At 36.9% G+C, this 26,636-nt stretch overlaps 1 protein-coding gene across 1 annotated transcript; it reads right to left on the bottom strand.

Moving 5' to 3' along the window:
- Window positions 1–635: 635 nt before the first annotated feature.
- LOC149421365 (uncharacterized) lies at window positions 636–26,636 on the bottom strand. The gene is made up of 6 exons (XM_089634700.1): window positions 26,492–26,636; window positions 25,865–25,953; window positions 6,624–6,756; window positions 5,737–5,935; window positions 2,209–2,348; window positions 636–2,103 (listed from the first exon to the last, which is right to left on the bottom strand). The coding sequence occupies exons 1-6, from the start codon at window positions 26,634–26,636 to the stop codon at window positions 929–931; spliced, it is 1,881 nt and encodes a 626-aa protein (XP_089490826.1). The 3' UTR covers window positions 636–928.

Genomic DNA, 26,636 nt, shown 5'->3' with positions numbered 1-26,636 from the left:
TGTGGTGTACCCTTGCAGAAAACGGTGTGATGGTTAGTTAGTTAATTAAGCTTAACTTTATAGATATTTACGTCTGTCAAGTTGCTCTCTGGTAGCAACCCTGGAAAAGTCATACCATTACTAAAAATGACTGATATGGTCCCCGTGTAGTGTGGTGCAGCTGTCAATAGTACAATCCAGTGACGGTTCGTGACTTCAATGAGCTAGAATGGTACGATTGAAAAATACCACATTGTTGGTGCTTGTTTTAGCTGAAAAATTGTATGTTTTCCATAAAATTGAAAATGGAATTTTTACATCTTAGCTCGCTGAAAAGTGAGGAAACGCCTGGAACAATAAATCAACAGGTACAATACTGAATCTTGAGACAGCAAAACAAAAATTAAAAAGATAATAATGCAATATAAGAGTAGTTTTTTAATATTTTTTTTTCATAATTTTTTAAAATATTTTATATTATTTTATACATCAACTCCAAAAAGAAGATCCTGAGGAATATAAATTCCCTCGGTGCCTATGTCAACTTTGGGAATGCTGTGTGCAGGGTATTTTTAAGTAAAGGAAGGGAAAGGAAGTTCTGGGAAGGAAAAAGTATGAGGGGTGGGTAGGAATCTGTGGGGTCAGTGATGACGAGTTCATCAAGGCGTTGGGTCAAGAGAGTCTGGCTGGAGAGGTGAAAGGGTCTCCTTCAACGGACCTCTCCTGTTCCGGCCCGCCACGCAGCTGGTGAGTGGACGCATCCGCTACCAAGACCATTCTAAGACCACCAAGATTGTTCTGTTTTCTATTTTATTTTATGTTACTGTTACTACATGTGTTAATATTGTTTCATCTAACTTATAACAGTTTAATGTTATTTCGTGCTTTAACAACCCAACTGGGCGTAAAACCAAATAAAATAATGACCTGGACGAATCTCACCCCGTTCTCACAAACAAATAATGTCATTTATTTTCCTTTTCCTTGTGGGTTTTGTCGTATCTTGTACTGTGTTTATGTTCACTTCTGCCCCTGTGGAAGTTGTAAATGAATTGACTTCACTCTTCACCTCACGTTTTACAGCTGTAGTAGAACTCCCTTCTCCGTGCTCCTCCGTAGCTTTGGACAATGCTTCCTTTATGTCAAAATCTATTTTGTCTAAATTACTTCTTGAAGAAAAAATTTTATCATCATCGTCATCAATGGTAATTATATTGCTACGAATATCTGTATCATCAATATTTTCTTCTTTAATCGTGTCATCTTCATCCCATTCAATTTTTAATACAGTTTGATCTTTACTTTTGGGATAATCTTGAACTCTAACAATACATTTGCTTTGTTCTTGCGAAGTAAAGTCTTCGTGGACGGGTTTTAAAGGTTTACTGTCTTCATGAGACGGACTGGGAGAAAATCGTTCTCTTTTGTAAATGTTATCATCTGAAACATTTATTTTATTTTCTGAAATTCCTACAGAAGGGATTGATCCTTTGATGTCATTGCTCTCAGTGGCATCTTCATTTTGTTGAAGTTCTCCTTCGATTGATTCGGAATCTGATATATCTATAACTGCGGATGTAATGTCTAATTTTATATTACCAAGCAAATTGATTTTAGAACTCTCGACCTTAATGGATGGTTCTGTTGGTAAATCAATAAGTGATAATTCATTTTTAACAGGAACAGGTGGTGTGTTGACATTTTGAGTATTTTCATAAAATGAATCGTTTGCACCTGTAAGGAAACTCAATCTTCTAACAGCGATTGAGTCATTATTATCATTATTCATTTGTTTCTTAGAAACTGCTGTAGAAGAAGATGGATGAACACTTATTACTTTTGTTTCCTTCCTCGATGACTTATTTGTAATCTTCTTTTCTTTTGATCTCGGTGGAAATACACACTTTGGTAAGAATGTTAAAGTGTTATGTTCAGATGACACAAGCTTAGATTTGTATTCACTCTCGTTATTAACAGTGACAAGAGCAAAGTTATCTTCGTAAGGCAAATTCATCGCCATTAAATGTTGCCGAACCTCCAAATAAGCTCTACAAATGCTGACGTCTTGAAATGTCGCTCGGGGATTACGGCATAACTTTCTGATAGGAGGTAATGTTCGCATATCTGTAAATTACAATTACCGTTATTATAAAAATAGTGATCATTTAACATGTTAATGATGCATAACATAAAGTATTTGTAAGTGTAATGATGACAGTAAGGCCTCACCGTAGTTAATGGAAGGTGATTGCAAGACTTGGATAATGCTGGCCAACTTGGAGGCAGGCAGGAGGCGCCCTACGTCAATTCGATTATTTGTTATTAAGCCAGTACACAGATGGCTTACGACGGTCGATGGCTCAATATCTCTGGAAATGGAGGAAACAGAACTTTTATGATTTAACATATCGACTAGTTTTGCGTTTTGATTTAGTTAATATCCTGATGAACCTTGGTTTGCGAAACCAGTCAATATGCTCCTGGAGCATACCTTATGGAGTAATAGAATAATTAGGAAAAAAATTATATTTATTTTGTATAGTGTTATAATTTTAAATCTTGGATTATTTTGTTTATAAAATAAAATATTCTAAATAATAAAAGTTCATGGTTAAATACAAAGTGTTTATTTTATTTTTTTTTACTTTTTGCATCTCGCATAGTTCAAAGCTGCGTATCTAATGTAGATTTATTCAAAGTGGTCAATATGATCATTTTGTTCATTTTACATACCTTTCTAGAGAGATATCTTCAACTTCCATTCCACTCCGGAACATATCTATGGACATCAAGGTATCTTTGGTAACGGTTCTTATTAGCGGGTGTTTCGACAATACATAAATACCTTTCTAGAGAGATGTCTTCAACTTCCATTCCACTCTGGAACATCTCTATGAACATGAAGGTACCTTTGGTAACAGTTCTTATTAGCAAGTGTTTCGACTATACATACATACCTTTCTAGAGAGATGTCTTCAACTTCCATTCCACTCTGGGACATCTCTATGAACATGAAGGTACCTTTGGTAACAGTTCTTATTAGCAAGTGTTTCGACTATACATACATACCTTTCTAGAGAGATGTCTTCAACTTCCATTCCACTCTGGGACATCTCTATGAACATGAAGGTACCTTTGGTAACAGTTCTTATTAGCAAGTGTTTTGACTATACATACATACCTTTCTAGAGAGATGTCTTCAACTTCCATTCCACTCTGGGACATCTCTATGAACATGAAGGTACCTTTGGTAACAGTTCTTATTAGCAAGTGTTTCGACTATACATACATACCTTTCTAGAGAGATGTCTTCAACTTCCATTCCACTCTGGAACATCTCTATGAACATGAAGGTACCTTTGGTAACAGTTCTTATTAGCAAGTGTTTCGACTATACATACATACCTTTCTAGAGAGATGTCTTCAACTTCCATTCCACTCTGGGATATCTCTATGAACATGAAGGTACCTTTGGTAACAGTTCTTATTAGCAAGTGTTTCGACTATACATACATACCTTTCTAGAGAGATGTCTTCAACTTCCATTCCACTCTGGAACATCTCTATGAACATGAAGGTACCTTTGGTAACAGTTCTTATTAGCAAGTGTTTCGACTATACATACATACCTTTCTAGAGAGATGTCTTCAACTTCCATTCCACTCTGGGATATCTCTATGAACATGAAGGTACCTTTGGTAACAGTTCTTATTAGCAAGTGTTTCGACTATACATACATACCTTTCTAGAGAGATGTCTTCAACTTCCATTCCACTCTGGAACATCTCTATGAACATGAAGGTACCTTTGGTAACAGTTCTTATTAGCAAGTGTTTCGACTATACATACATACCTTTCTAGAGAGATGTCTTCAACTTCCATTCCACTCTGGGATATCTCTATGAACATGAAGGTACCTTTGGTAACAGTTCTTATTAGCAAGTGTTTCGACTATACATACATACCTTTCTAGAGAGATGTCTTCAACTTCCATTCCACTCTGGAACATCTCTATGAACATGAAGGTACCTTTGGTAACAGTTCTTATTAGCAAGTGTTTCGACTATACATACATACCTTTCTAGAGAGATGTCTTCAACTTCCATTCCACTCTGGGATATCTCTATGAACATGAAGGTACCTTTGGTAACAGTTCTTATTAGCAAGTGTTTCGACTATACATACATACCTTTCTAGAGAGATGTCTTCAACTTCCATTCCACTCTGGGACATCTCTATGAACATGAAGGTACCTTTGGTAACAGTTCTTATTAGCAAGTGTTTTGACTATACATACATACCTTTCTAGAGAGATGTCTTCAACTTCCATTCCACTCTGGAACATCTCTATGAACATGAAGGTACCTTTGGTAACAGTTCTTATTAGCAAGTGTTTCGACTATACATACATACCTTTCTAGAGAGATGTCTTCAACTTCCATTCCACTCTGGAACATCTCTATGAACATGAAGGTACCTTTGGTAACAGTTCTTATTAGCAAGTGTTTCGACTATACATACATACCTTTCTAGAGAGATGTCTTCAACTTCCATTCCACTCTGGGATATCTCTATGAACATGAAGGTACCTTTGGTAACAGTTCTTATTAGCAAGTGTTTCGACTATACATACATACCTTTCTAGAGAGATGTCTTCAACTTCCATTCCACTCTGGGACATCTCTATGAACATGAAGGTACCTTTGGTAACAGTTCTTATTAGCAAGTGTTTTGACTATACATACATACCTTTCTAGAGAGATGTCTTCAACTTCCATTCCACTCTGGAACATCTCTATGAACATGAAGGTACCTTTGGTAACAGTTCTTATTAGCAAGTGTTTCGACTATACATACATACCTTTCTAGAGAGATGTCTTCAACTTCCATTCCACTCTGGGACATCTCTATGAACATGAAGGTACCTTTGGTAACAGTTCTTATTAGCAAGTGTTTTGACTATACATACATACCTTTCTAGAGAGATGTCTTCAACTTCCATTCCACTCTGGGACATCTCTATGAACATGAAGGTACCTTTGGTAACAGTTCTTATTAGCAAGTGTTTCGACTATACATACATACCTTTCTAGAGAGATGTCTTCAACTTCCATTCCACTCTGGAACATCTCTATGAACATGAAGGTACCTTTGGTAACAGTTCTTATTAGCAAGTGTTTCGACTATACATACATACCTTTCTAGAGAGATGTCTTCAACTTCCATTCCACTCTGGAACATCTCTATGAACATGAAGGTACCTTTGGTAACAGTTCTTATTAGCAAGTGTTTCGACTATACATACATACCTTTCTAGAGAGATGTCTTCAACTTCCATTCCACTCTGGAACATCTCTATGAACATTAAGGTATCTTTGGTAACAGTTCTTATTAGCAAGTGTTTCGACTATACATACATACCTTTCTAGAGAGATGTCTTCAACTTCCATTCCACTCTGGGACATCTCTATGAACATGAAGGTACCTTTGGTAACAGTTCTTATTAGCAAGTGTTTCGACTATACATACATACCTTTCTAGAGAGATGTCTTCAACTTCCATTCCACTCTGGGACATCTCTATGAACATGAAGGTACCTTTGGTAACAGTTCTTATTAGCAAGTGTTTCGACTATACATACATACCTTTCTAGAGAGATGTCTTCAACTTCCATTCCACTCTGGGACATCTCTATGAACATTAAGGTATCTTTGGTAACAGTTCTTATTAGCAAGTGTTTCGACTATACATACATACCTTTCTAGAGAGATGTCTTCAACTTCCTTTCTACTCTGGAACATCTCTATGGACATCAAGGCACCTTTGGTAACGGTTCCTATTAGCGGGTGTTTCGACAATAAATCTCCCATGGTTTGGTCTTGCTGAGATTTTTTCTCAATAACATCGACAATTTTTTCAAAGTACTTTAATAATGTAGACCGGGTCATTCCGTCAACTGAAATAATTATATTAACAAAATGAACCCAATAACATACACAGTGGTACACGCAGGAGACTGGTGTATCTGTATCACATGGAGACCAAATTTATTTTCTTACTTAGCTTTACGATAAATACGTTGCCGATAGCCGGGTCTATATCTAAGACATTAAACATCTTTAATTGCAACCATATTTTTTCTAACTTGACCTAAATAAATTCCAACTTCAGACTTGATTTATTCGAAAATAAAAACCGAAATCAAAAAAGTTATGCATACTACAAAATTGACTTCAAATGTGATGTAGATTCACCAGTTTCTCGCTTGTACCACTAATTTCCGGAAACCATGTAAAATAGTGACATTGAAAACAGATATAGAATTTTTATTTTTTTTTAAATTAAAAAAGAAAGACAAACATTCCCGGGTTACGAATAACCTGACAATATTAGAAAATCTCCTACTACCACCACAGTAAGCTGAAAATGTTGCTTGTGTTGTGATGGAGGACTTAGCCAGCCGAGGAATTGAACACACTACGCCTGGGTGGGACCCAAACGCGATGTCAACTCGGCCACCGACCGGTCTAAAACTCTAAGAATCCAAAACTATATTCCATTACATTTGAGTGTATCGAAAATATGCCAAGTAAAAATTGTTTCTAATAATGAACAGGAACTACAGGAACTAGAACAGGACTTACAATATCTGAGGATGGATCCATTTAGAGTCAGCGGACTATCCGAAGTGGACGGGACATCAGAAGCCAGGGTGGTGGTGATCGGAGGGATCCAATCCTGAATTGTTTTAATCGAATTCCTTATATTATCAAGTTCCTGAAATATTACAAAACACATTAATTAACCTTTCAGGCCTGTGGCATATTGACCGTATATTTCTTGGTTGGAGAATTTGTGTGTAATTATGCTTTGCAATAAAATACAAAAAATGGAATATTTCTGATATATGAATGACACAAAATTTAAAAAAAATTGCTCAATACACTAAAATAAAAAAAAACATACTTTATTAGAAAATAAACTAAATTATTATAAACCTTACTGTTAGCTCACTTTTTAGTATTTTTATATAAAAATAATAAACCAAAAATTTTCATTAATTTTCTTACATTGCTTTCGGAACCTTTGGTTTCATAGAGTTGTACATTTTAATTCTGCTGTGGTTAACTTCTAGATTTGTATTTAAAGTGTGGTATTTTCTCTTCCTAACACCGTTTAGATCTTATTTGTCACCATGACAGTACAGTAAGAGTGAAAAAATTGACTCTATCGACTATAAGGGTAATAGCTGTTTGTTCACAAAACAAATTAAATTGTCTATTGAGATGTTTGTTCACAAAACAGAGCAAATTCACTCTACGGGTTAATAGCTGTTTGTTTACAAACCGAACAAATTGACTGTACGGGTAATAGTTGTTTGTTTACAAACCGAACAAATTGACTCTAAGGGTAATAGTTGTTTGTTTACAAACTGAACAAATTAACTCTACGGGTAATAGTTGTTTGTTCACAGAACCGAACCGATTGACTCTACGGGTAATAGCTGTTTGTTTACAAACTGAACAAATTGACTCTACGGGTAATAGTGGTTTGTTCACAGAACCGAACCAATTGATTCTACGGGTAATAGCTGTTTGTTTACAAACCGAACAAATTGACTCTACGGGTAATAGTTGTTTGTTTACTAACCGAACAAATTGACTCTACGTGTAATAGTTGTTTGTTCACAGAACCGAACCAATTGACTCTACGGGTAATAGCTGTTTGTTTACAAACTGAACAAATTAACTCTACGGGTAATAGTTGTTTGTTCACAGAACCGAGCAAATTGACTGTACGGGTAATAGCTGTTTGTTTACAAACCGAACAAATTGACTCTACGGGTAATAGCTGTTTGTTCACAGAACCGAACCGATTGACTCTACGGGTAATAGCTGTTTGTTTACAAACTGAACAAATTGACTCTACGGGTAATAGTGGTTTGTTCACAGAACCGAACCAATTGATTCTACGGGCAATAGCTGTTTGTTTACAAACCGAACAAATTGACTCTACGGGTAATAGTTGTTTGTTTACTAACCGAACAAATTGACTCTACGTGTAATAGTTGTTTGTTCACAGAACCGAACCAATTGACTCTACGGGTAATAGCTGTTTGTTTACAAACTGAACAAATTAACTCTACGGGTAATAGTTGTTTGTTCACAGAACCGAGCAAATTGACTGTACGGGTAATAGCTGTTTGTTCACAGAACCGAACAAATTGACTCTACGGGTAATAGCTGTTTGTTCACAGAACCGAACCGATTGACTCTACGGGTAACAGCTGTTTGTTTACAAACTGAACAAATTGACTCTTTTTTTTATTTTATTTTATTTTTTTATTTAATATCAAAATAATATACAAAAATCAAAAAGTCCCAATAAACTACTTTAAAGTAGTTTGTCATTGGGTGCTTTTAACTTAAACAGATTATATCAAATGTATACATTCATATCATGAGAGGTGTAATACAATAAAAATAAAAACAAAAAACAATTAAAGCGTATGCAGTTAGAAATAGTTTGTATTAGAGTCTAGTACAAACTATTTCTTTCAGCTAGCCAATTTTTCAACAAAAAATTTCTTTTTATATTTGTACATTTTTTGATTTCTGCAGGTAACATATTTAAACAATTTGGTATCATGTAGTCTAGCGTTCTTTTTCCATATTTGTTTACATGCTTTGGTACGATTAGTCCTTCATTTAATGTAAATCGAGTATTGTAAGTGTGTTCCAGTCTATTTATGTACATAGGGCTATTTATGTGCTGAAAAATTATTTTATACCACATAATTGCTCTTACCGTGAGGATTTTCAGATTTTGATAAAGGTGTGGAACATTATGCCTTTGTTCATATAAACTTTTATGAGCTAATAATTTAACAAGAGAATTTTGAACTGCTTGAACATGATTTATCTTTGTTTTAGAGGAAAATAGTGGGGTAGTAAAAATCTACGGGTAATAGTGGTTTGTTCACAGAACCGAACCAATTGATTCTACGGGTAATAGCTGTTTGTTTACAAACCGAACAAATTGACTATACGGGTAATAGTTGTTTGTTTACTAACAGAACAAATTGACTCTACGTGTAATAGTTGTTTGTTCACAGAACCGAACCAATTGACTCTACGGGTAATAGCTGTTTGTTTACAAACCGAACAAATTGACTCTACGGGTAATAGTTGTTTGTTTACTAACCGAACAAATTGACTCTACGTGTAATAGTTGTTTGTTCACAGAACCGAACCAATTGACTCTACGGGTAATAGCTGTTTGTTTACAAACTGAACAAATTAACTCTACGGGTAATAGTTGTTTGTTCACAGAACCGAGCAAATTGACTGTACGGGTAATAGCTGTTTGTTCACAGAACCGAACAAATTGACTCTACGGGTAATAGCTGTTTGTTCACAGAACCGAACCGATTGACTCTACGGGTAATAGCTGTTTGTTGACAGAACTGAACAAATTGACTTTACAGGTAATAGCTGTTTGTTTACAAACCGAAAAAATTAACATAAGATGTTAAACTGTATCATTGATGTATTATATTTAGATGAGACATGAAGCAAAAAATTAGGTTCCGCTTTTTTACCTCCAACTCTCCCAACGCTCTAACTAAAACTACTGAAGCCGGTCTACACGCACCGCTTTTGGCGTTCTAAGAGTGGATCATTTTTCGGCGAGTTATTAGTATGCAGTAGCGCCTCTAATTGTAGCTCTAGGAGCTGTGAGATTGTATAATGTGTATGAAAAATAATAAAAATCGAGATCCATTTAGTGAAACAGTCATTCAATTAATTAAATTTGAAGGAGAAAGTTTACTTTTAGAGAGAAAATATTTATAAAAGATGATGCACCTGCAGTACTACTGTCCGACTGCAGGAAGGAGCTGAAGATGCTTGCGATGTGGAAGGAGCATCTTTATTTACAGCCTTGCTTCCCATGGCACCTTTGTCCTTCTCCTTCTATTGTAAACCGAAAATATTAATATTTTAATTATTTTATAATTCACTAAAATCAAAATGTATTTAGTTTTGGTGATGCCATCAAATACCGGATACTAAAAAATATTAAGCTTTGCCTCGTCATCTGTATTAATATTAATAGGGTTTTTGTGAATTTTAATTGCCTTTGTAATTAGACAGGCTCAGTAAGTTTTGAGTCTTCCCAGCAGTTCAGGAACAAATCCAAAGTAATGGCCAGTTTCAATTAAGTGCTCGGCAATTGCCGATTTGTCCAGATGGCTGAGTTTTCATGCTCGAAAGTGTTCAGAAATTCTTTTGGAGATGATCCGTTTTGTCTGGTCTACACCTTGTCACATAACAAGCAGCTGAGTTTATAAATTCCATCTGTATCAAGAGGAAACATGAAGAGAGGTCTTGGACTTTAGTTGTTGCTCCTAAAGCAGTCTATGTAGACCAGGGGTGGGAACATTGTTGCCGTGAGGGTAAATTTGGATGTTTGTAGTATAACCGGGGGGGGGGGGGTATGGTTGCATTCTAAACACAAGACTGATTTTAACTTGTCAGTCCCCAGCTCTAATTCATACTAGTTCATTCTCGTTCATTCTAAACGTTGTTTTTTTTGGGTGCTTTTAGCAGGCCCCACCCCTGATGTACATTTCAATTTATTTCAATTACTTTTCCATCTCTTTTCTTAGGACAATAATAGTTTAATCATATCTACGGGACGGGCTGCACGCCCTGGTGCACAATGCAAATGGAAATGTTATGTATGTATTATGCAATAACTCATATCCAAAATGATTAGTGCAAGCATTGCTAAAAATATTAATATTTAGTTAATTCATAATTAAAGTGAATATGTGAAGGGGATAAGCATGTGATAACTTATCACTGCATAGCATTTATAATAAACATGTAAGTGATTAGGAAAAGCAATTTTACTTTGTAGTGCAGTAATCACAGCAAATGTGTTTAAGGAGTGTTTTTTTGATTAAGAAATGATACTGTATCTCCTACATTCAACTGAAGAGACATAAAGTTCCTTTACTATACTTGGTGTATTCCAGCTTTGGAAGTTTTCTTTCAAAGCGTGCCTCAAATACAAGAAAAACGTATTTATGTACATTAGGGTGGAGTGAATTTTTTTTTTTAGAATTTCAAAATCCATTGATGTTTAATCATTGACCCTATACCTTACGAGAAAAAAAAACAAAAGTTTACTTGTAATGAGATCTTCATGTGGTGCGATTAACCTTAAATTTACAAAAAACTTATCTTTTACCCATTACTAGAGCTCCTCACAAAGCGCAATTTAAGTAACTTTTAGAACCTATCTGTATGTAATCAGCAATTCCTAAATTATTAGAATCTATCTTTCTTGCGAAACTGAACAGGGGAGTGATTAAAGTTATAACACCATTTCACCATGAATTCGTTTCTGATCAACACTAACAAATCTTATGATTTATCAACATTAAACATAATAGATACTTTTAATGAACGTTCCAAACTGATACAGTGAACACAGACTTTAGCGAAGCATTTGATAAGGTATCACATAACATTTTAATTAAAAAATACTAAAAGCTATAAGTATTTCTGGTAGTATGTCAAACTGGTTCAAAATTTACTTGTCATCCAGAAAAATTTAACATTTTTTGCACATATTAATGAAATAGTAAATAAGGTTATGAAATGTTTGGGATTTATTTTAAGAACAGTAAAAGATTTTCTATTGCTCTATTATTTTAAGAGTCTCTTCACTGCCCTGGTAAGAAGTCATTTAGAATGCAATTCGCAATACCATAAAGTACATCAAATTGAAATTGAGAGAGTTCAACACAAATTTTTAAGGTTCATCAATTTAAAACTATCCGTACCCATTGACCAAACTAATTATTTTAATTTAATGAAATTAATGGATTACCAACTTATTTTTATGTTTTCAAGTACTATTTGTGAGTGAAAAACGATTTATTATGCTTGAATGGGTTTTTTTTTCAAATAGTACACTTGTACTTCAGTAACTCCTACCCACCCCTCACACTTTACCTTTCTCGGTTGTCTCTGACTTTTTCCACCATTCACTACTGTATACCAGAATGTTACTGTTAAAAAACTACATTACGTTGACTTCAATTCGACTCCGTATCTCGGGCGTCCCCGACTTCTCCTACCATTCAAACCACTCCTCACTCAGCACTAATAATAACAAAATTTAAGTGATATCGGTCCATCACTTTTCGAGTTTTGGGAAGCAGGCTGAAATTTGATATATTAAAATTGGTCAGTAAATATTCTGCTCAGAATCAATAGTAATTGGTGAAAATCAAACCCACAAATTACTGTTTAGCTTGTTTAGTTATAATAATATATTAATAAGAATAAATGTTTTAGTAATCTTCTTTTTTTGTAACAAATAGAGATAATGATATATTCACTGCGATCTCCCATTCTGTACCTACAAAAACACAAAACTCGCAACAATTTTCAATACAAACCGGCATACTGTGAAGATTGTTACATAATAACATCATAATAATGTGAAAGCAAGTATGACAGTATCACCACTCTTGACCGTGGTGGAATCAGGAACCACAGATGTTAGTAAACATTTCAAGGATTTAGTACTAAATTATTTGTGGTTCCTATTTTCGCCAGGGTCAATTTCTGGATGATGAACTTGGATTATAAATGGTCACAACGCAATTAAACAACAAAAAATAGAATTCACTTCTTACTTGCTTTAAACGAATGAAATTTGTATGTACTTGTGTACACAAATATATGACGTCATAAATAAACACACCCGGATTTTTTAAATAAACACAGACTTCAATCAATATTTTACGTCAACACTACATTAATGCATAAGAAACAATGTACATACTGATACGAACAAATTCTCAAAGTCCCGTAGATAAGATTAACTGCCATTGAGTTATCAGTTTTGTAAGATTAATAATAAATTCCTACCTGAGTAATGTTTAATTGAAGAAGATAATTGGATTAACTACGCATGTAGTAATAAATATGGTACTACTGGATCCTTCGATTAAAGCGATGAGACGACTTTTACCAATATGTTAAGAGTACACAAACTCACATATCTTGTTGTACAATTCCAAAAATTCAATCATCGTCGTTTTCAAACACAACAAGGGGCCACTAAATGTTCCACCAATTCATCTAGAAGGAAACTAACTGCTTGTGGCCTCATAGGTTTAATACCTGGCACATATCCTTACAGAAGACATGAAGGATATTATAGAAGAACGACAAAGGAGAGCAACAGTACAAGGGCCGGAATGTAGCATTGTAGAGAAGATGTTCTTGCAGAAAAGACGTACTGCACTGCCCTATACACGTCAGAACTGTGGACACAATATCCAGTAGCACAATGAGACAAGCTAAGGGTGTGCCACAACTTATGCAACTACCAAGTTCTGCAGTGCCTCCACGATGTTCACAGAAGTAAGGGTGCACTCATTCTCCACCGTTCTTCGCCACCGACTAGCCAGCTTTTGAGGCTGCTTCTGGGTGGATCAGCTCTCCACATAATGAGCGATGGATGCAGACGATGCCACCACCTCCCTGATGGACGATCATTTCATTTTTATTTGGCATAGACTGCGATTGCACTACTCTCCTGGATTATAAATTTACATATATGAAAATAAAATTTTATAAATCTAAACAAAACATGAAACATAACAAGACACAGAAAAATAAAAAGGTAACGGTCTCAACTGGGGATCGAACCCAGGATGTCTGTCTTACCGGGACAATGCACCTAACCACTCAGCTATTGGGATTAAATTCTCATTAATTATTAAGTCATTTTTGTCCATCTCATTTTTCAAATTCGGAATTCACAAAATTATCTTGCAACTAATGATATTTTTGGCAGCCTTCTTTATGAATGATTAAAAAGTTCTAAAAAATAGTTTTGTAACCCAGATAGTGTCTCGGATAAACATATACGATTTTTAAATGTTTTTGTGACATATGTGCCTAGAAAAATGCAAATAAGTATCACACATTGATGGAACGGGCCCAATATATGATTAGTGAGAATTGATTTTATATACTTGATTTTGCCGTTTTGAAGGATTAATTATTAATAATTTTTTTTACTATTTGGTTGGAAATGTCGTTTAATGTGTCGACCATCGAAGGTTGATCCCGAATGTGCCTGAGACAAACGACGCAAGATGAACCATCACCATTGGAGTACAATCGAAACGTTGCTCTAAATGTCTATACACTCCTGCTCCAAAGGGGGGAGTAAACGAGAGTTTTGTGTGTACTTTACCAAAATTCCTTGCTGCAAGCAAGCCCAAAGTGCCATCGTAAAATGTGCATTTACAATAATATATTTGAGTTACGCTCCATTTTGTACTATGTATCTCTTTTACTGTTTTGTATTATTTAATGATGGACTGTTGTGTGAAATGGGCGATGTCCCGTTAAAACGGTAGGTAGTAACGAATGGCTCATTTTTACCGGAAAGGGCAAAGGGAAATATAAAGAAATACGGTAGCTTCGCGATTTTGTTTTGACCCTAGAGACTCCCTTCAGATTGTACATGATTTTTAACTTCAGGTATGCAAAGATTAACCGTGTTTGGTGACCATATCCGAATCGCCAGGATCTTCCTAACCTTCCTTATCTCTTTCTCCTCTCCACTCTGTTCGGCCTAACAACGTACCCCAATCAGGGATGCCATAGTCCCTGTCTCTGCGCTGTTGGAATGCTTATGCAGTGGGAACCTTAGGGAAAATCCACAGAGACCCAACAATATGCCAATTTAGCACATGATTATTTGAATTATATTGGACATTTCAAAAGCTATGTCAATACATTGTTTGCGGGAGTTTTTTCACCAATCTTAAATTTAAAAAAAAAATTAACATATTGATTGATAAGATATTGCGAAGATACTTTTGGCGTCTCCCGTGTTCTAGCAATGATATTGAGCAGATACTTTTGGTATCTCCCCTCTAGAAATGATATTGAGAAGATACTTTTGGCATCTCCCATGCTCTAGCAATGATATTGAGAAGATACTTTTGGTGTCTCCCGTGCTCTAGCAATGATATTGAGAAGATACTTTTGGTTTCTCCCATGCTCTAGCAATGATATTGAGAAGATACTTTTGGTGTCTCCCGTGCTCTAGCAATGATATTGAGAAGATACTTTTGGTTTCTCCCATGCTCTAGCAATGATATTGAGAAGATACTTTTGGCATCTCCCGTGCTCTAGCAATGATATTGAGAAGATACTTTTGGTTTCTCCCATGCTCTAGCAATGATATTGAGAAGATACTTTTTGCATCTCCCGTGCTCTAGCAATGGTATTGAGAAGATACTTTTGGTGTCTCCCATGCTCTAGCAATGATATTGAGAAGATACTTTTGATGTCTCCCATGCTCTAGCAATTTTATTGAGAAGATACTTTTGGTGTCTCCCGTGCTCTAGCAATGATATTGAGAAGATACTTTTGGTATCTCCCCTCTAGAAATGATATTGAGAAGATACTTTTGGTTTCTCCCATGCTCTAGCAATGATATTGAGAAGATACTTTTGGCATCTCCCGTGCTCTAGCAATGATATTGAGAAGGTACTTTTGGTTTCTCCCATGCTCTAGCAATGATATTGAGAAGATACTTTTGGCATCTCCCGTGCTCTAGCAATGATATTGAGAAGATACTTTTGGTATCTCCCCTCTAGAAATGATATTGAGAAGATACTTTTGGCATCTCCCATGCTCTAGCAATGATATTGAGAAGATACTTTTGGTATCTCCCCTCTAGAAATGATATTGAGAAGATACTTTTGGCATCTCCCGTGCTCTAGCAATGATATTGAGAAGATACTTTTGGTGTCTCCCATGCTCTAGCAATGATATTGAGAAGATACTTTTGGTATCTCCCCTCTAGAAATGATATTGAGAAGATACTTTTGGTGTCTCCCATGCTCTAGCAATGATATTGAGAAGATACTTTTGATGTCTCCCATGCTCTAGCAATGATATTGAGAAGATACTTTTGGTATCTCCCCTCTAGAAATGATATTGAGAAGATACTTTTGGCATCTCCCATGCTCTAGCAATTTTATTGAGAAGATACTTTTGGTGTCTCCCGTGCTCTAGCAATGATATTGAGAAGATACTTTTGGTGTCTCCCGTGCTCTAGCAATGATATTGAGAAGATACTATTGATGTCTCCCATGCTCTAGCAATGATATTGAGAAGATACTTTTGGTATCTCCCCTCTAGAAATGATATTGAGAAGATACTTTTGGCATCTCCCATGCTCTAGCAATTTTATTGAGAAGATACTTTTGGTGTCTCCCGTGCTCTAGCAATGATATTGAGAAGATACTTTTGGTTTCTCCCATGCTCTAGCAATGATATTGAGAAGATACTTTTGGCATCTCCCGTGCTCTAGCAATGATATTGAGAAGATACTTTTGGTTTCTCCCATGCTCTAGCAATGATATTGAGAAGATACTTTTGGCGTCTCCCGTGTTCTAGCAATGATATTGAGCAGATTCTTTTGGTATCTCCCCTCTAGAAATGATATTGAGAAGATACTTTTGGCATATCCCATGCTCTAGCAATGATATTGAGAAGATACTTTTGGTGTCTCCCGTGCTCTAGCAATGATATTGAGAAGATACTTTTGGTTTCTCCCATGCTCTAGCAATGATATTGAGAAGATACTTTTGGCATCTCCCGTGCTCTAGCAATGATATTGAGAAGATACTTTTGATGTCTCCCATGCTCTAGCAATGATATTGAGAAGATACTTTTGGTGTCTCCCGTGCTCTAGCAATGATATTGAGAAGATACTTTTTGCATCTCCCGTGCTCTAGCAATGGTATTGAGAAGATACTTTTGGTGTCTCCCATGCTCTAGCAATGATATTGAGAAGATACTATTGATGTCTCCCATGCTCTAGCAATGATATTGAGAAGATACTTTTGGTGTCTCCCGTGCTCTAGCAATGATATTGAGAAGATACTTTTGATGTCTCCCATGCTCTAGCAATGATATTGAGAAGATACTTTTGGTGTCTCCCGTGCTCTAGCAATGATATTGAGAAGATACTTTTTGCATCTCCCGTGCTCTAGCAATGGTATTGAGAAGATACTTTTGGTGTCTCCCATGCTCTAGCAATGATATTGAGAAGATACTTTTGGTGTCTCCCGTGCTCTAGCAATGATATTGAGAAGATACTTTTGGTGTCTCCCGTGCTCTAGCAATGATATTGAGAAGATACTTTTGATGTCTCCCATGCTCTAGCAATGATATTGAGAAGATACTTTTTGCATCTCCCGTGCTCTAGCAATGGTATTGAGAAGATACTTTTGGTGTCTCCCATGCTCTAGCAATGATATTGAGAAGATACTTTTGATGACTCCCATGCTCTAGCAATGATATTGAGAAGATACTTTTAAGCGGATTCCGCAAATGATTTGTTAAAACTTGCTTTTTTTTCTAATCTAAAAAATGCACTGCGTGCACTCAGATTTACCCTTCAGGACTCTTGCATATTGACCGTTACAATTCATAAAGATGCTGTCAGAAAGTCTAAGAATTTTTGAGTATGTAATTTTCTGCTTCTCAAAAAAATCGGAATAAATGGGATATTTCTGAATGTATCTGAAAAATATTAACAGTTTTTGAAAGGTGATGAAATACAGTTTTAAATTTTATTATTATGAATAAACATATCATTTTTTAATACTAAAACTTTGAAATAAAACATAAAAACTCTAAATACTGAACTAAAATTACTGATAACGAAAAAAAAAATATTTTGTACTAGACAAATGCATTATAAACATTACTTTTTTTTCATATAAAAATGCCACCTCACTTTTATGTTTCATATAAAAATAATTAATAAAAAATTCAGTTTCATAATTTTTTCTCAAATTACTGTCCGAACCTTTGGTTTCATAAAAGTGTACATTTTAATTATTATGTGATTGATTTTTATATTTGAATATAAAGCTTGGTATTTTTATTTTTGGTATTTTCTCCCAGTAAGGGAGACACGTATGGGCTGTATAAGACCATATGAGCTGTTTCATAAAGCAAACGACTATGGATAATAGCCGTTTGTTCGAAAAACCCAACAAATTAGCCTGAAGAGTTAAGAAATAGACAAAAACATAATACTTATTTTTATTTAACACATTGAGACATCAGCGCATGTGGCGTATATTCCGCCATCAACTATGTTGAGACGGTAGTCCAGAAAGAGTTTAAAAAAAAGGGGAAAAATCAATAAAAAGACCAAGTTAAAAAATATGTAACGATTATATTTAAGTGATAATATTTCTATAACAGAGGCACATTCATAGTTGAGTCATTCATAATTAATGATGCACACATTATAATCACACTTTTATAAAACTACACGAACCATATGACATATCAAATATTCTATACATAAATCAAAAAGAAAACATAAAATAACAAATACAATGTAAAACATTAAAATTTTACATGACAGTAACAAAACACATAAAATAACGCGAACCATATGACATCTCAAATATTCTATTCATAAATCAAAAAGAAAACATAAAATAACAAATACAATGTAAAACATTAAAATTATACATGATAGTAAGAAAACACCATAATAAACCTTTACGCCGCTACACATATGCACGCATGTATAAAACATGCCTCAAGCGCTATTCGCATATATTTATTTATGCGTTTGGCTTTAGTGGCTGTGTACCATGTAAATACTTACAAATTTAGCAAATAAATTAACTAAAAATAGTTTGGTGTCGCCAGTTAAAATATTCTCATTTGTGTAAATAACAGTTTGAAGACGATGAGGGTCTAACAAAGTGGCAGGGTGTGTGATGCATCGTTAGGCCTCTTGGTTCATAATAAAATAATACTGTTAGCAATAATAAAACGCTAATAGATGGTTATGATGAAATATTATATTGTCTTCACGGTCTATTACAATAATAAGATCCAATATTCAGCATTGCGCAGTTTCAAGTCCCAGCCGCTTGCCGTGCTCGTCCCGTGGGTGTCCGGTAGGTGGCGGTGGAGTCGCTCCCGCCTTCAACCAGCAGCGCCTCTGCCGGCCAATTGGTGAACTAAACACTGTGGCGGCAGTATTTAAATGCGCTGCTAACACGGCCATACTGACCACTGCTTTGACCTCAAAGCAGTTGCTGAAATAAAAATAAAATAATAATTAGACTGATTGAAACTTGTTCAGCTCCACGACGGTACTGACGAAAAAATTTTACTGTTCGCCCTTCCTGACCGTTACTCCGAAATTTGTTCAGCCGGCCAATTCCTCATATTCTCATATGTGACCGTCACTCTGTGAGTGCTGCCGTTGGGTCTGGTACCCAACACGTCAAAGCGATCGTTCGGCAAGACTTCATCCACTTTATAAGGCAAGCTCCGAAACCGATCTTTCAACATTTTTTTTTTGTACCCAGGATTTCCCTTGGAAATCCGGATTAAAACCGTATCGCCAATGCGATATGAAGGTTTAATGAATCGTTTCGAGTTGAAACGTTTCATCTGCCGCCTTTGATCTTCATCAAAAAGCTAACGTGCTTCCGCACGTATGACCTTGAGGTCCTGCCTCTCACCAGCCTGTGTGAGATTGTTTATCCACACCGTGCTTCAACACGTACAACCATAAGGTTCAGCCTCTCACCAGCCTACGTGAGATTATTTATCCACGCCGTGCTTCAATACGTACAACCACAAGGTTCTGCCTCTCACCAGCCTACGTGAGATTATTTATCCACACCGTGCTTCAGCACGTACAACCGTAAGGTTCTGCCTCTCACCAGCCTACGTGAGATTATTTATCCACACCGTGCTTCAGCACGTACAACCGTAAGGTTCTGCCTCTCACCAGCCTACGTGAGATTATTTATCCACACCGTGCTTCAGCACGTACAACCGTAAGGTTCTGCCTCTCACCAGCCTACGTGAGATTGTTTATCCACACCGTGCTTCAACACGTACAACCATAAGGTTCAGCCTCTCACCAGCCTACGTGAGATTATTTATCCACGCCGTGCTTCAATACGTACAACCACAAGGTTCTGCCTCTCACCAGCCTACGTGAGATTATTTATCCACACCGTGCTTCAGCACGTACAACCGTAAGGTTCTGCCTCTCACCAGCCTACGTGAGATTATTTATCCACACCGTGCTTCAGCACGTACAACCGTAAGGTTCTGCCTCTCACCAGCCTACGTGAGATTATTTATCCACACCGTGCTTTAGCACGCATGACCATGAAATTATGAATCGGTTTGAGTTGAACCGTTTCACCTGCCGCTTTTGATACTCGTCAAAAGCTCCCGTGCCACAGCACGAATGACCATAAGATCATGAAATTATGAATCGGTTCGAGTTGAACCGTTTCACCTGCCGCATTTGATACTCATCAAAAGCTTCCGTGCCGTTGCACGTATGACCCTAAAGTCTTGAAATAATGAATCGGTTCGAGTTGAACCGTTTCATCTGAGGCCTTTGATACTTGTCAAAAGCTCCCATGGCACGCCATCGCCGAAAGTGCCTTGATGACACTTTTCATATTTGTTTCTGCCACCGCCTCTAATGGGCTGTACTTTGTGAAGCCACCCCGGAGAGCAATAACCCGCTGTGTTCCATCCAGTCTCTTCACGGAGGGTCACAATAAATTGATCTTGCTACATGCTCAACACAACACATCGGTAAAAGATATCTCCATTTTTTTCAATATCCCGGGCTTTTGACCCGTATCACTTTTCTCAACCAAACATTTAAAAGTTTTCACATATTTTGTGATAACATTATCATTATCAGTATCACTTTTCTCAACCAAACATTTAAAAGTTTTCACATATTTTGTGATAACATTCCTCATCCACGGAAACCAGTATTTGTCCCGGACGGTAGCCAGTGTTTGATAAAAATCTCGATGTCCACTCTCATCGTGAAGAATCCAAAGGACGCCACACCTGGCATTTCTGGGTGTGAATCATTTCGAATATCTTCGAATCATTTCGATTATCTCCGAATCATTCCAAACAGCATCGAATGGTTTCGATTATCTCCCAACCATTTCAAACCAGTTTGAACATCTTCAAACCATAATACAGGGTTTCGACTTGACAGTCGACATGATGTAAAACTCTTTGTCACCACACATATTAATGGGCTTTAATTTTCGGAAACATATTTCCTTTAACATTGATCGGCACTTTTCAGTCATTCCGCTAGTGACCAGTGTATCCATAACAGGCAAGTCACCGAATTGGTCTCCTTTTTAGCAGCTAGATCAGGTACCAGGATCAGGTTTCGTTACCGCCGCGTCAACTTTCATCAACTGAATTTCGAAACATTTTGAGATTTCGAACATTTCACCAACCGCCCTCGAGAATAATATCCATGTGCTATATGTTTGCCCTCAGGAGGGCTTCTCCAGTTCTTCTCCTGTTCCAGATTTCAGGTTATGCGCCCAGCACAAAAAGATAGCGACTTCGTTTTGACAGCTCGGTTGACAATTTCTTCGATCATCGTGAAGTTCGGCTCTCGAAACAAATACGAAAGGGCAAGGTCTTTTTGGAGAATCCATTGAATCGCAAATGAATTTTCACGCACCATATAAAAATCAAATCTTCAATGAAGTTTCGGCGGGAACATAAGCTATGCATAAGAGTAAAGCGTGCCTCCGTCCTCACAAACTGTCATCACTGTAATTACGCGGCATTTTTACGTAAATTCACAACAGAAGTCCAAATATTTCACGCTGATACGCAGATTATCACAACGAAAGTAACAGTCACCGGTATCAGTACCAAAGGTAAACAAAAACTCGTGAATGCCGCAATGGCGCACGCTGCATTGTTTTCACAACACGATATTTCACAACACGATATTTCAAGTCAGGCGAATTAGCTAAAAGCCAATGCTTTTCCGAATCCCACTTCTGATGTTAGCAATAATCAAACGCTAATAGATGGTTATGATGAAATATTATATTGTCTTCACGGTCTATTACAATAATAAGATCCAATATTCAGTAAGGTTATATCGCGCATTGCGCAGTTTCAAGTCCCAGCCGCTTGCCGTGCTCGTCCCGTGGGTGTCCGGTAGGTGGCGGTGGAGTCGCTCCCGCCTTCAAACAGCAGCGCCTCTGCCGGCCAATTGGTGAACTAAACACTGTGGCGGCAGTATTTAAATGCGCTGCTAACAATACATATAGCCATATCCTGTGTCTTATTGTTTATTCACGCAAATTAGTGAACCGTTTGAGATAAGCAATTCGTAAATCTGTTTAAAAATAAGAGAATTAATGGAATGCTGGATAGACACAGAAAAATAAAATGGTTAGGGTCTCAACTGGGAATCGAACCCAGGATCTCCATCTTACCGGGACAATGCCTCTAACCACTCAGCCATTGGGACCTAATTATTTTATGATTATAATAAAAGGCAAGTTTATATTTTTACATTAAGAATGCGGTGAAAGGTTAAGCAGGAAAATGAAGGGATACTCCATTATTTATTGTGTACATTAATAATCATTATTAATATAAATAAATATTATTTGTAGGTCTCCTATCATTTTCCTGCTTCAAAATTGTTTTCTTCACAGTCGTATAAAATATAATTTTTTTTTACATTACATGCCCCGATGAAGATATAAAATATTGTGACATGTCCTCTCCCAAATAATCTGAGGTGATTTACATTTAAAAATACAAACAAATAAACAGCACAGTATAAATTACTCCACCATTAATCTTCTTATAATAATGGCCGGTCTCAATTCGCACAACCGAAGGCGATATAGCTACACGCTTTTACGCCAGGGTTTTTTTATAAAAAATAATAAAAACTTAGGTTTAATACTTAGTAATAAGTATTGTAAATTAATAATACCTTATTGTCATAAGTATTGATAAAAAAGCGACACATAATAGTAAAATGTTGAAAATATAATTAAATATGAAAAGATTAGCAGATTGCCAATCTGTAATACTGATACTATAATTCTAATACCATAGAAAAATCTAGCTCTGTTTGCAATAAACAAATGTGTATTTTTAATAGGTAACATATTTTTTTTTTTTTTTATAGTGAATACCTCACAAGAGTCCCAACTGCTCCCGTCTGAAGCCAGTGAGACTATGGCATCCCCAATTGGGGGATGTTGTGAGGCTGAAGGTAAGTGGGGAAGGGAAAGAGGAAGGTGGGGAAGTTAATAATATTACACAATAAAGTTTTTTTTATAATTTAGAACTAAAATGATTTTTTTTTTATTGTAGTGAAATATTTTATTGTATTGGAGAGTATTGGAGAAAGTCATCGCACGGAACGTACACGTCTCTACATCGCGCCAAATTTTTAAAATTATTATGCGTTTTAGAGCTTAAATATGAGTGATTCCTTGCTCCATGAATTAAGGAGCATTACGCTTCAGCAAAGCAAAATGATTAATGAACTATTGACTCGTGTGAAATGTGTGGAGGCAATTTTGAATCGGCAAGTGTCAAACGTGAATTCTGTGAAGAACGGCAAAGATACAAAACTACCTACATCACCTCTAGTTTTTTCTTTACGAGTCTACCGTCCGCCACAGAGCGGGCGCTACAGCCAACGCCGCCCCCCCCCCCCCCCCCCCGCCGCACGCAGCCCCCCGCAATGCTCCCGCTGATCCGCCGACCGACGAAGTGACCAAAGAACGTATACGGACTAGTAGTCCAGTCAGTGGGGGATAAAAAAGGGCTCCACCTTGCAAAAGGTTAGGTAGTAGCGATTTTCACATATGTTGTTAAGATTGGGACTCTAAAGAAAAAAAAAAGTTTTCGACCTTGGGGGGGTCGAGCTCGACCCGCCATCTTGGATTGAAGGTGCCAAAATTTGTTTTTTTCAAAATAATTATGAAGTGGTTGATTTTACAACCAAATTGTTGAAGGCAAACTTAAAGACAACTAAATTACCTACATTTTTTGTAGAGAGTTTTTTTTTGTAAGTCTAATAGGTAACGAGTTACAGTGGTTGAAAGAAGAAAATTTTGACAAAAAATTGTTAAACTCCAGTTTTCTTGATAAATTTTGTACGAACATATTACACAATATCATTTTAACGTATTTCTACGTTACAATATACTTATATAGCATTATCCGTGTGCTCGATGACGTTGATTTGTTATAGTGGGATCCTAGTCTACAGCTGACTTGGCAACACTGATTGAGTCCTGGTTACAGGACGTTGCCTGGATGCTCATGTCTGCAGATGTTCTTTTCGATGAAACAATGCCAGTTCAAGTTTCACAAGAACGATTTTTAGCCAATGAAAATAACAAAGTCCGTCTGATTTCGATGCTTACAAAGCAATTTATACAGGATGATTTTACAGTTGAGCATCAGCATCTTCTTCAGCAGGCTGAAGAAGATGCTGATGAGTTGATTGTCAATACTGCGATTTCCTTGTGTTCATCATATGACGCTGTTTTCATTATTTGCGAAGACGTTGATCTCCTAGTTCTGCTGACAGCATTAGCACCACCCAAAAGTAGTATATATTTTCGCAAACCCGGGAGAGGCAAAACTTTTGAAAGACTGTATTCCGCGAATAGTGTGAAATACAAAGAGGCGGCTGAGAATATTCTGTTTCTTCATGCCTTTAGCGGCTGCGATACAACATCGTCCTTCTTCAACTAATGAAAAACAAAATTTTGTTCGCTTGTGCAAAACGACAAAGACTCAATGCCATGATAGGAATCTTCAAACAGCGTGATGCAACACCAGAAGACATAGCAGTTGCAGGAACACGCTTTCTTGTTGCTTTGTACGGGGGTGACATGGATAAGGAAACCTTGGAAGAAGTCCGCTACAAACGTTTCGCAAAGTCGACAACAAAAAGCAAATTCAATCTTGCCTCTTTACCACCAACGAACGACGCTGCACGGTACCATGCATGTAGAACGTACCATCAAGTCCAAAAATGGTATGGAATCCAAAAAAATCCAGTAAACTGGGGCTGGAAACGCCAACGGGCTTGTTCCAGTAAGAATGACAAAGAAACCAGCACCCGAGACTTTATTAAAATTTATTTCATGCAATTGTAAAAAAGGATGCGGCGTTGCATGTAGCTGCAGGAAAGCTGGATTGAAGTGTTCTATTGTATGTGGAAGCTGTAATGGTCAAACATGCCGAAATTCGCCAGAGGTTCACATCGATGTCGAGGACGAAGAAGAAGAGATTTTGTCAATGGAAGCCCAGAAACTCAGTATCACAGGCAATGAGTTAGATGATGACATTGATGACGAAGACTGTTATTTATAGTAACATAATTCATAGTAATGTAACATAATTTCGAAATCTACCATCGCTGGTATATCTGTGGAGTAGACCTACTGGGGATACTAAATAAAAAAATGCGCCATGTTCTCTACCTCATGGTGGTGTGGAAATGAGTTAACAAAATTATTATAATTATGTAATGAATAACCCGAAAAAATTACAAAGTTGGGAATTTCATCATTTTTTAGAAAAATATTCACATTTCTGCCACTGTAACTCGTTACCTATTAGACTTACAAAAAAAAACTTTCTACAAAAAATGTAGGTAATTTAGTTGTCTTTAAGTTTGCCTTCAACAATTTGGTTGTAAAAACGACCATTTCAAAATTATTTTGAAAAAAAACAAATTTTGGCACCTTCAATCCAAGATGGCGGGTCGAGCTCGACCCTCCCAAGGTCGAAAACTTTTTTTTTTCCTTAGAGTCCCAATCTTAACAACATATATCAAAATCGCTACTACCTAACCTTTTGCAAGGTAAAACTCCCCACTGACTGGACTATAGAGCGGCTACCAAAATAATTGAAAGCCAACTCGCGGCTACCTCTGCAAGTGGCGCCCTCGCAAAGGAAACGGAATTATCGGAATCAGAGTTGAATCCAGCTACAGAGCTCGAATCGGAATCAGCTCTATCTAATAAAAAAGAATGGATGGTTATCAAACGCAAAAAACGTCAACAGACAGCGAGGAACCTGATCGTCGGTAACTCTCAGATTACCTCCAATGTGAAAGTAGTTCCAAGGATCAGGAATATAATTATATCTAGGATTGAAAAGGATAATACAGTGGATCACATACGTGAGCATTTAGAGGTGAATAAAATTACGGGTTGTGAAATTCAAAAATTCGTCGCACACTCTCAGGAATACGCTGCATTCCGAATCGGAGTAAAGGAGGAATTGTATGAAAAGCTCCTGCAGGAAGACTTGTGGCCCCGAGGAGTGCCGGTACGACACTACAGGTACTTTAAACCGCGAGAAACTACTGCGACGCCGCTAACTGCATCTCACCAAGATAAGGAACCGAGCGCCTGGAAGCGACTAGATGGCGATGATGATGTCACCCATTCGTCTCTCTACTACCAGAATGCCCGTGGACTCAGGTCGAAATCGCAGGACTTCCTAATGAGCGTGCTAGGGCAAGAGACCGACATCATTGTAATTACAGAAACCTGGCTGAACAGTAGTGTATATAATGCACAGCTGTTTGATGAGCGCTATGAAGTACACAGAAGAGACCGTCACACAGGACAGACAAGAGGAGGAGGAGTACTGGTCTGGAATAACGATGGACCTCGTGCCGAGAGACTTCAACAT

Source organism: Hesperophylax consimilis, chromosome 8 (assembly GCF_061612785.1).
Source record: "Hesperophylax consimilis isolate HC1 chromosome 8, BYU_Hcon_1.0, whole genome shotgun sequence".
NCBI classification, from domain to species: Eukaryota; Metazoa; Arthropoda; class Insecta; order Trichoptera; family Limnephilidae; genus Hesperophylax; species Hesperophylax consimilis.
The sequence above is the reverse complement of the archived record's forward strand: the minus strand, read 5'-3'. Positions and strand labels throughout refer to the sequence as shown.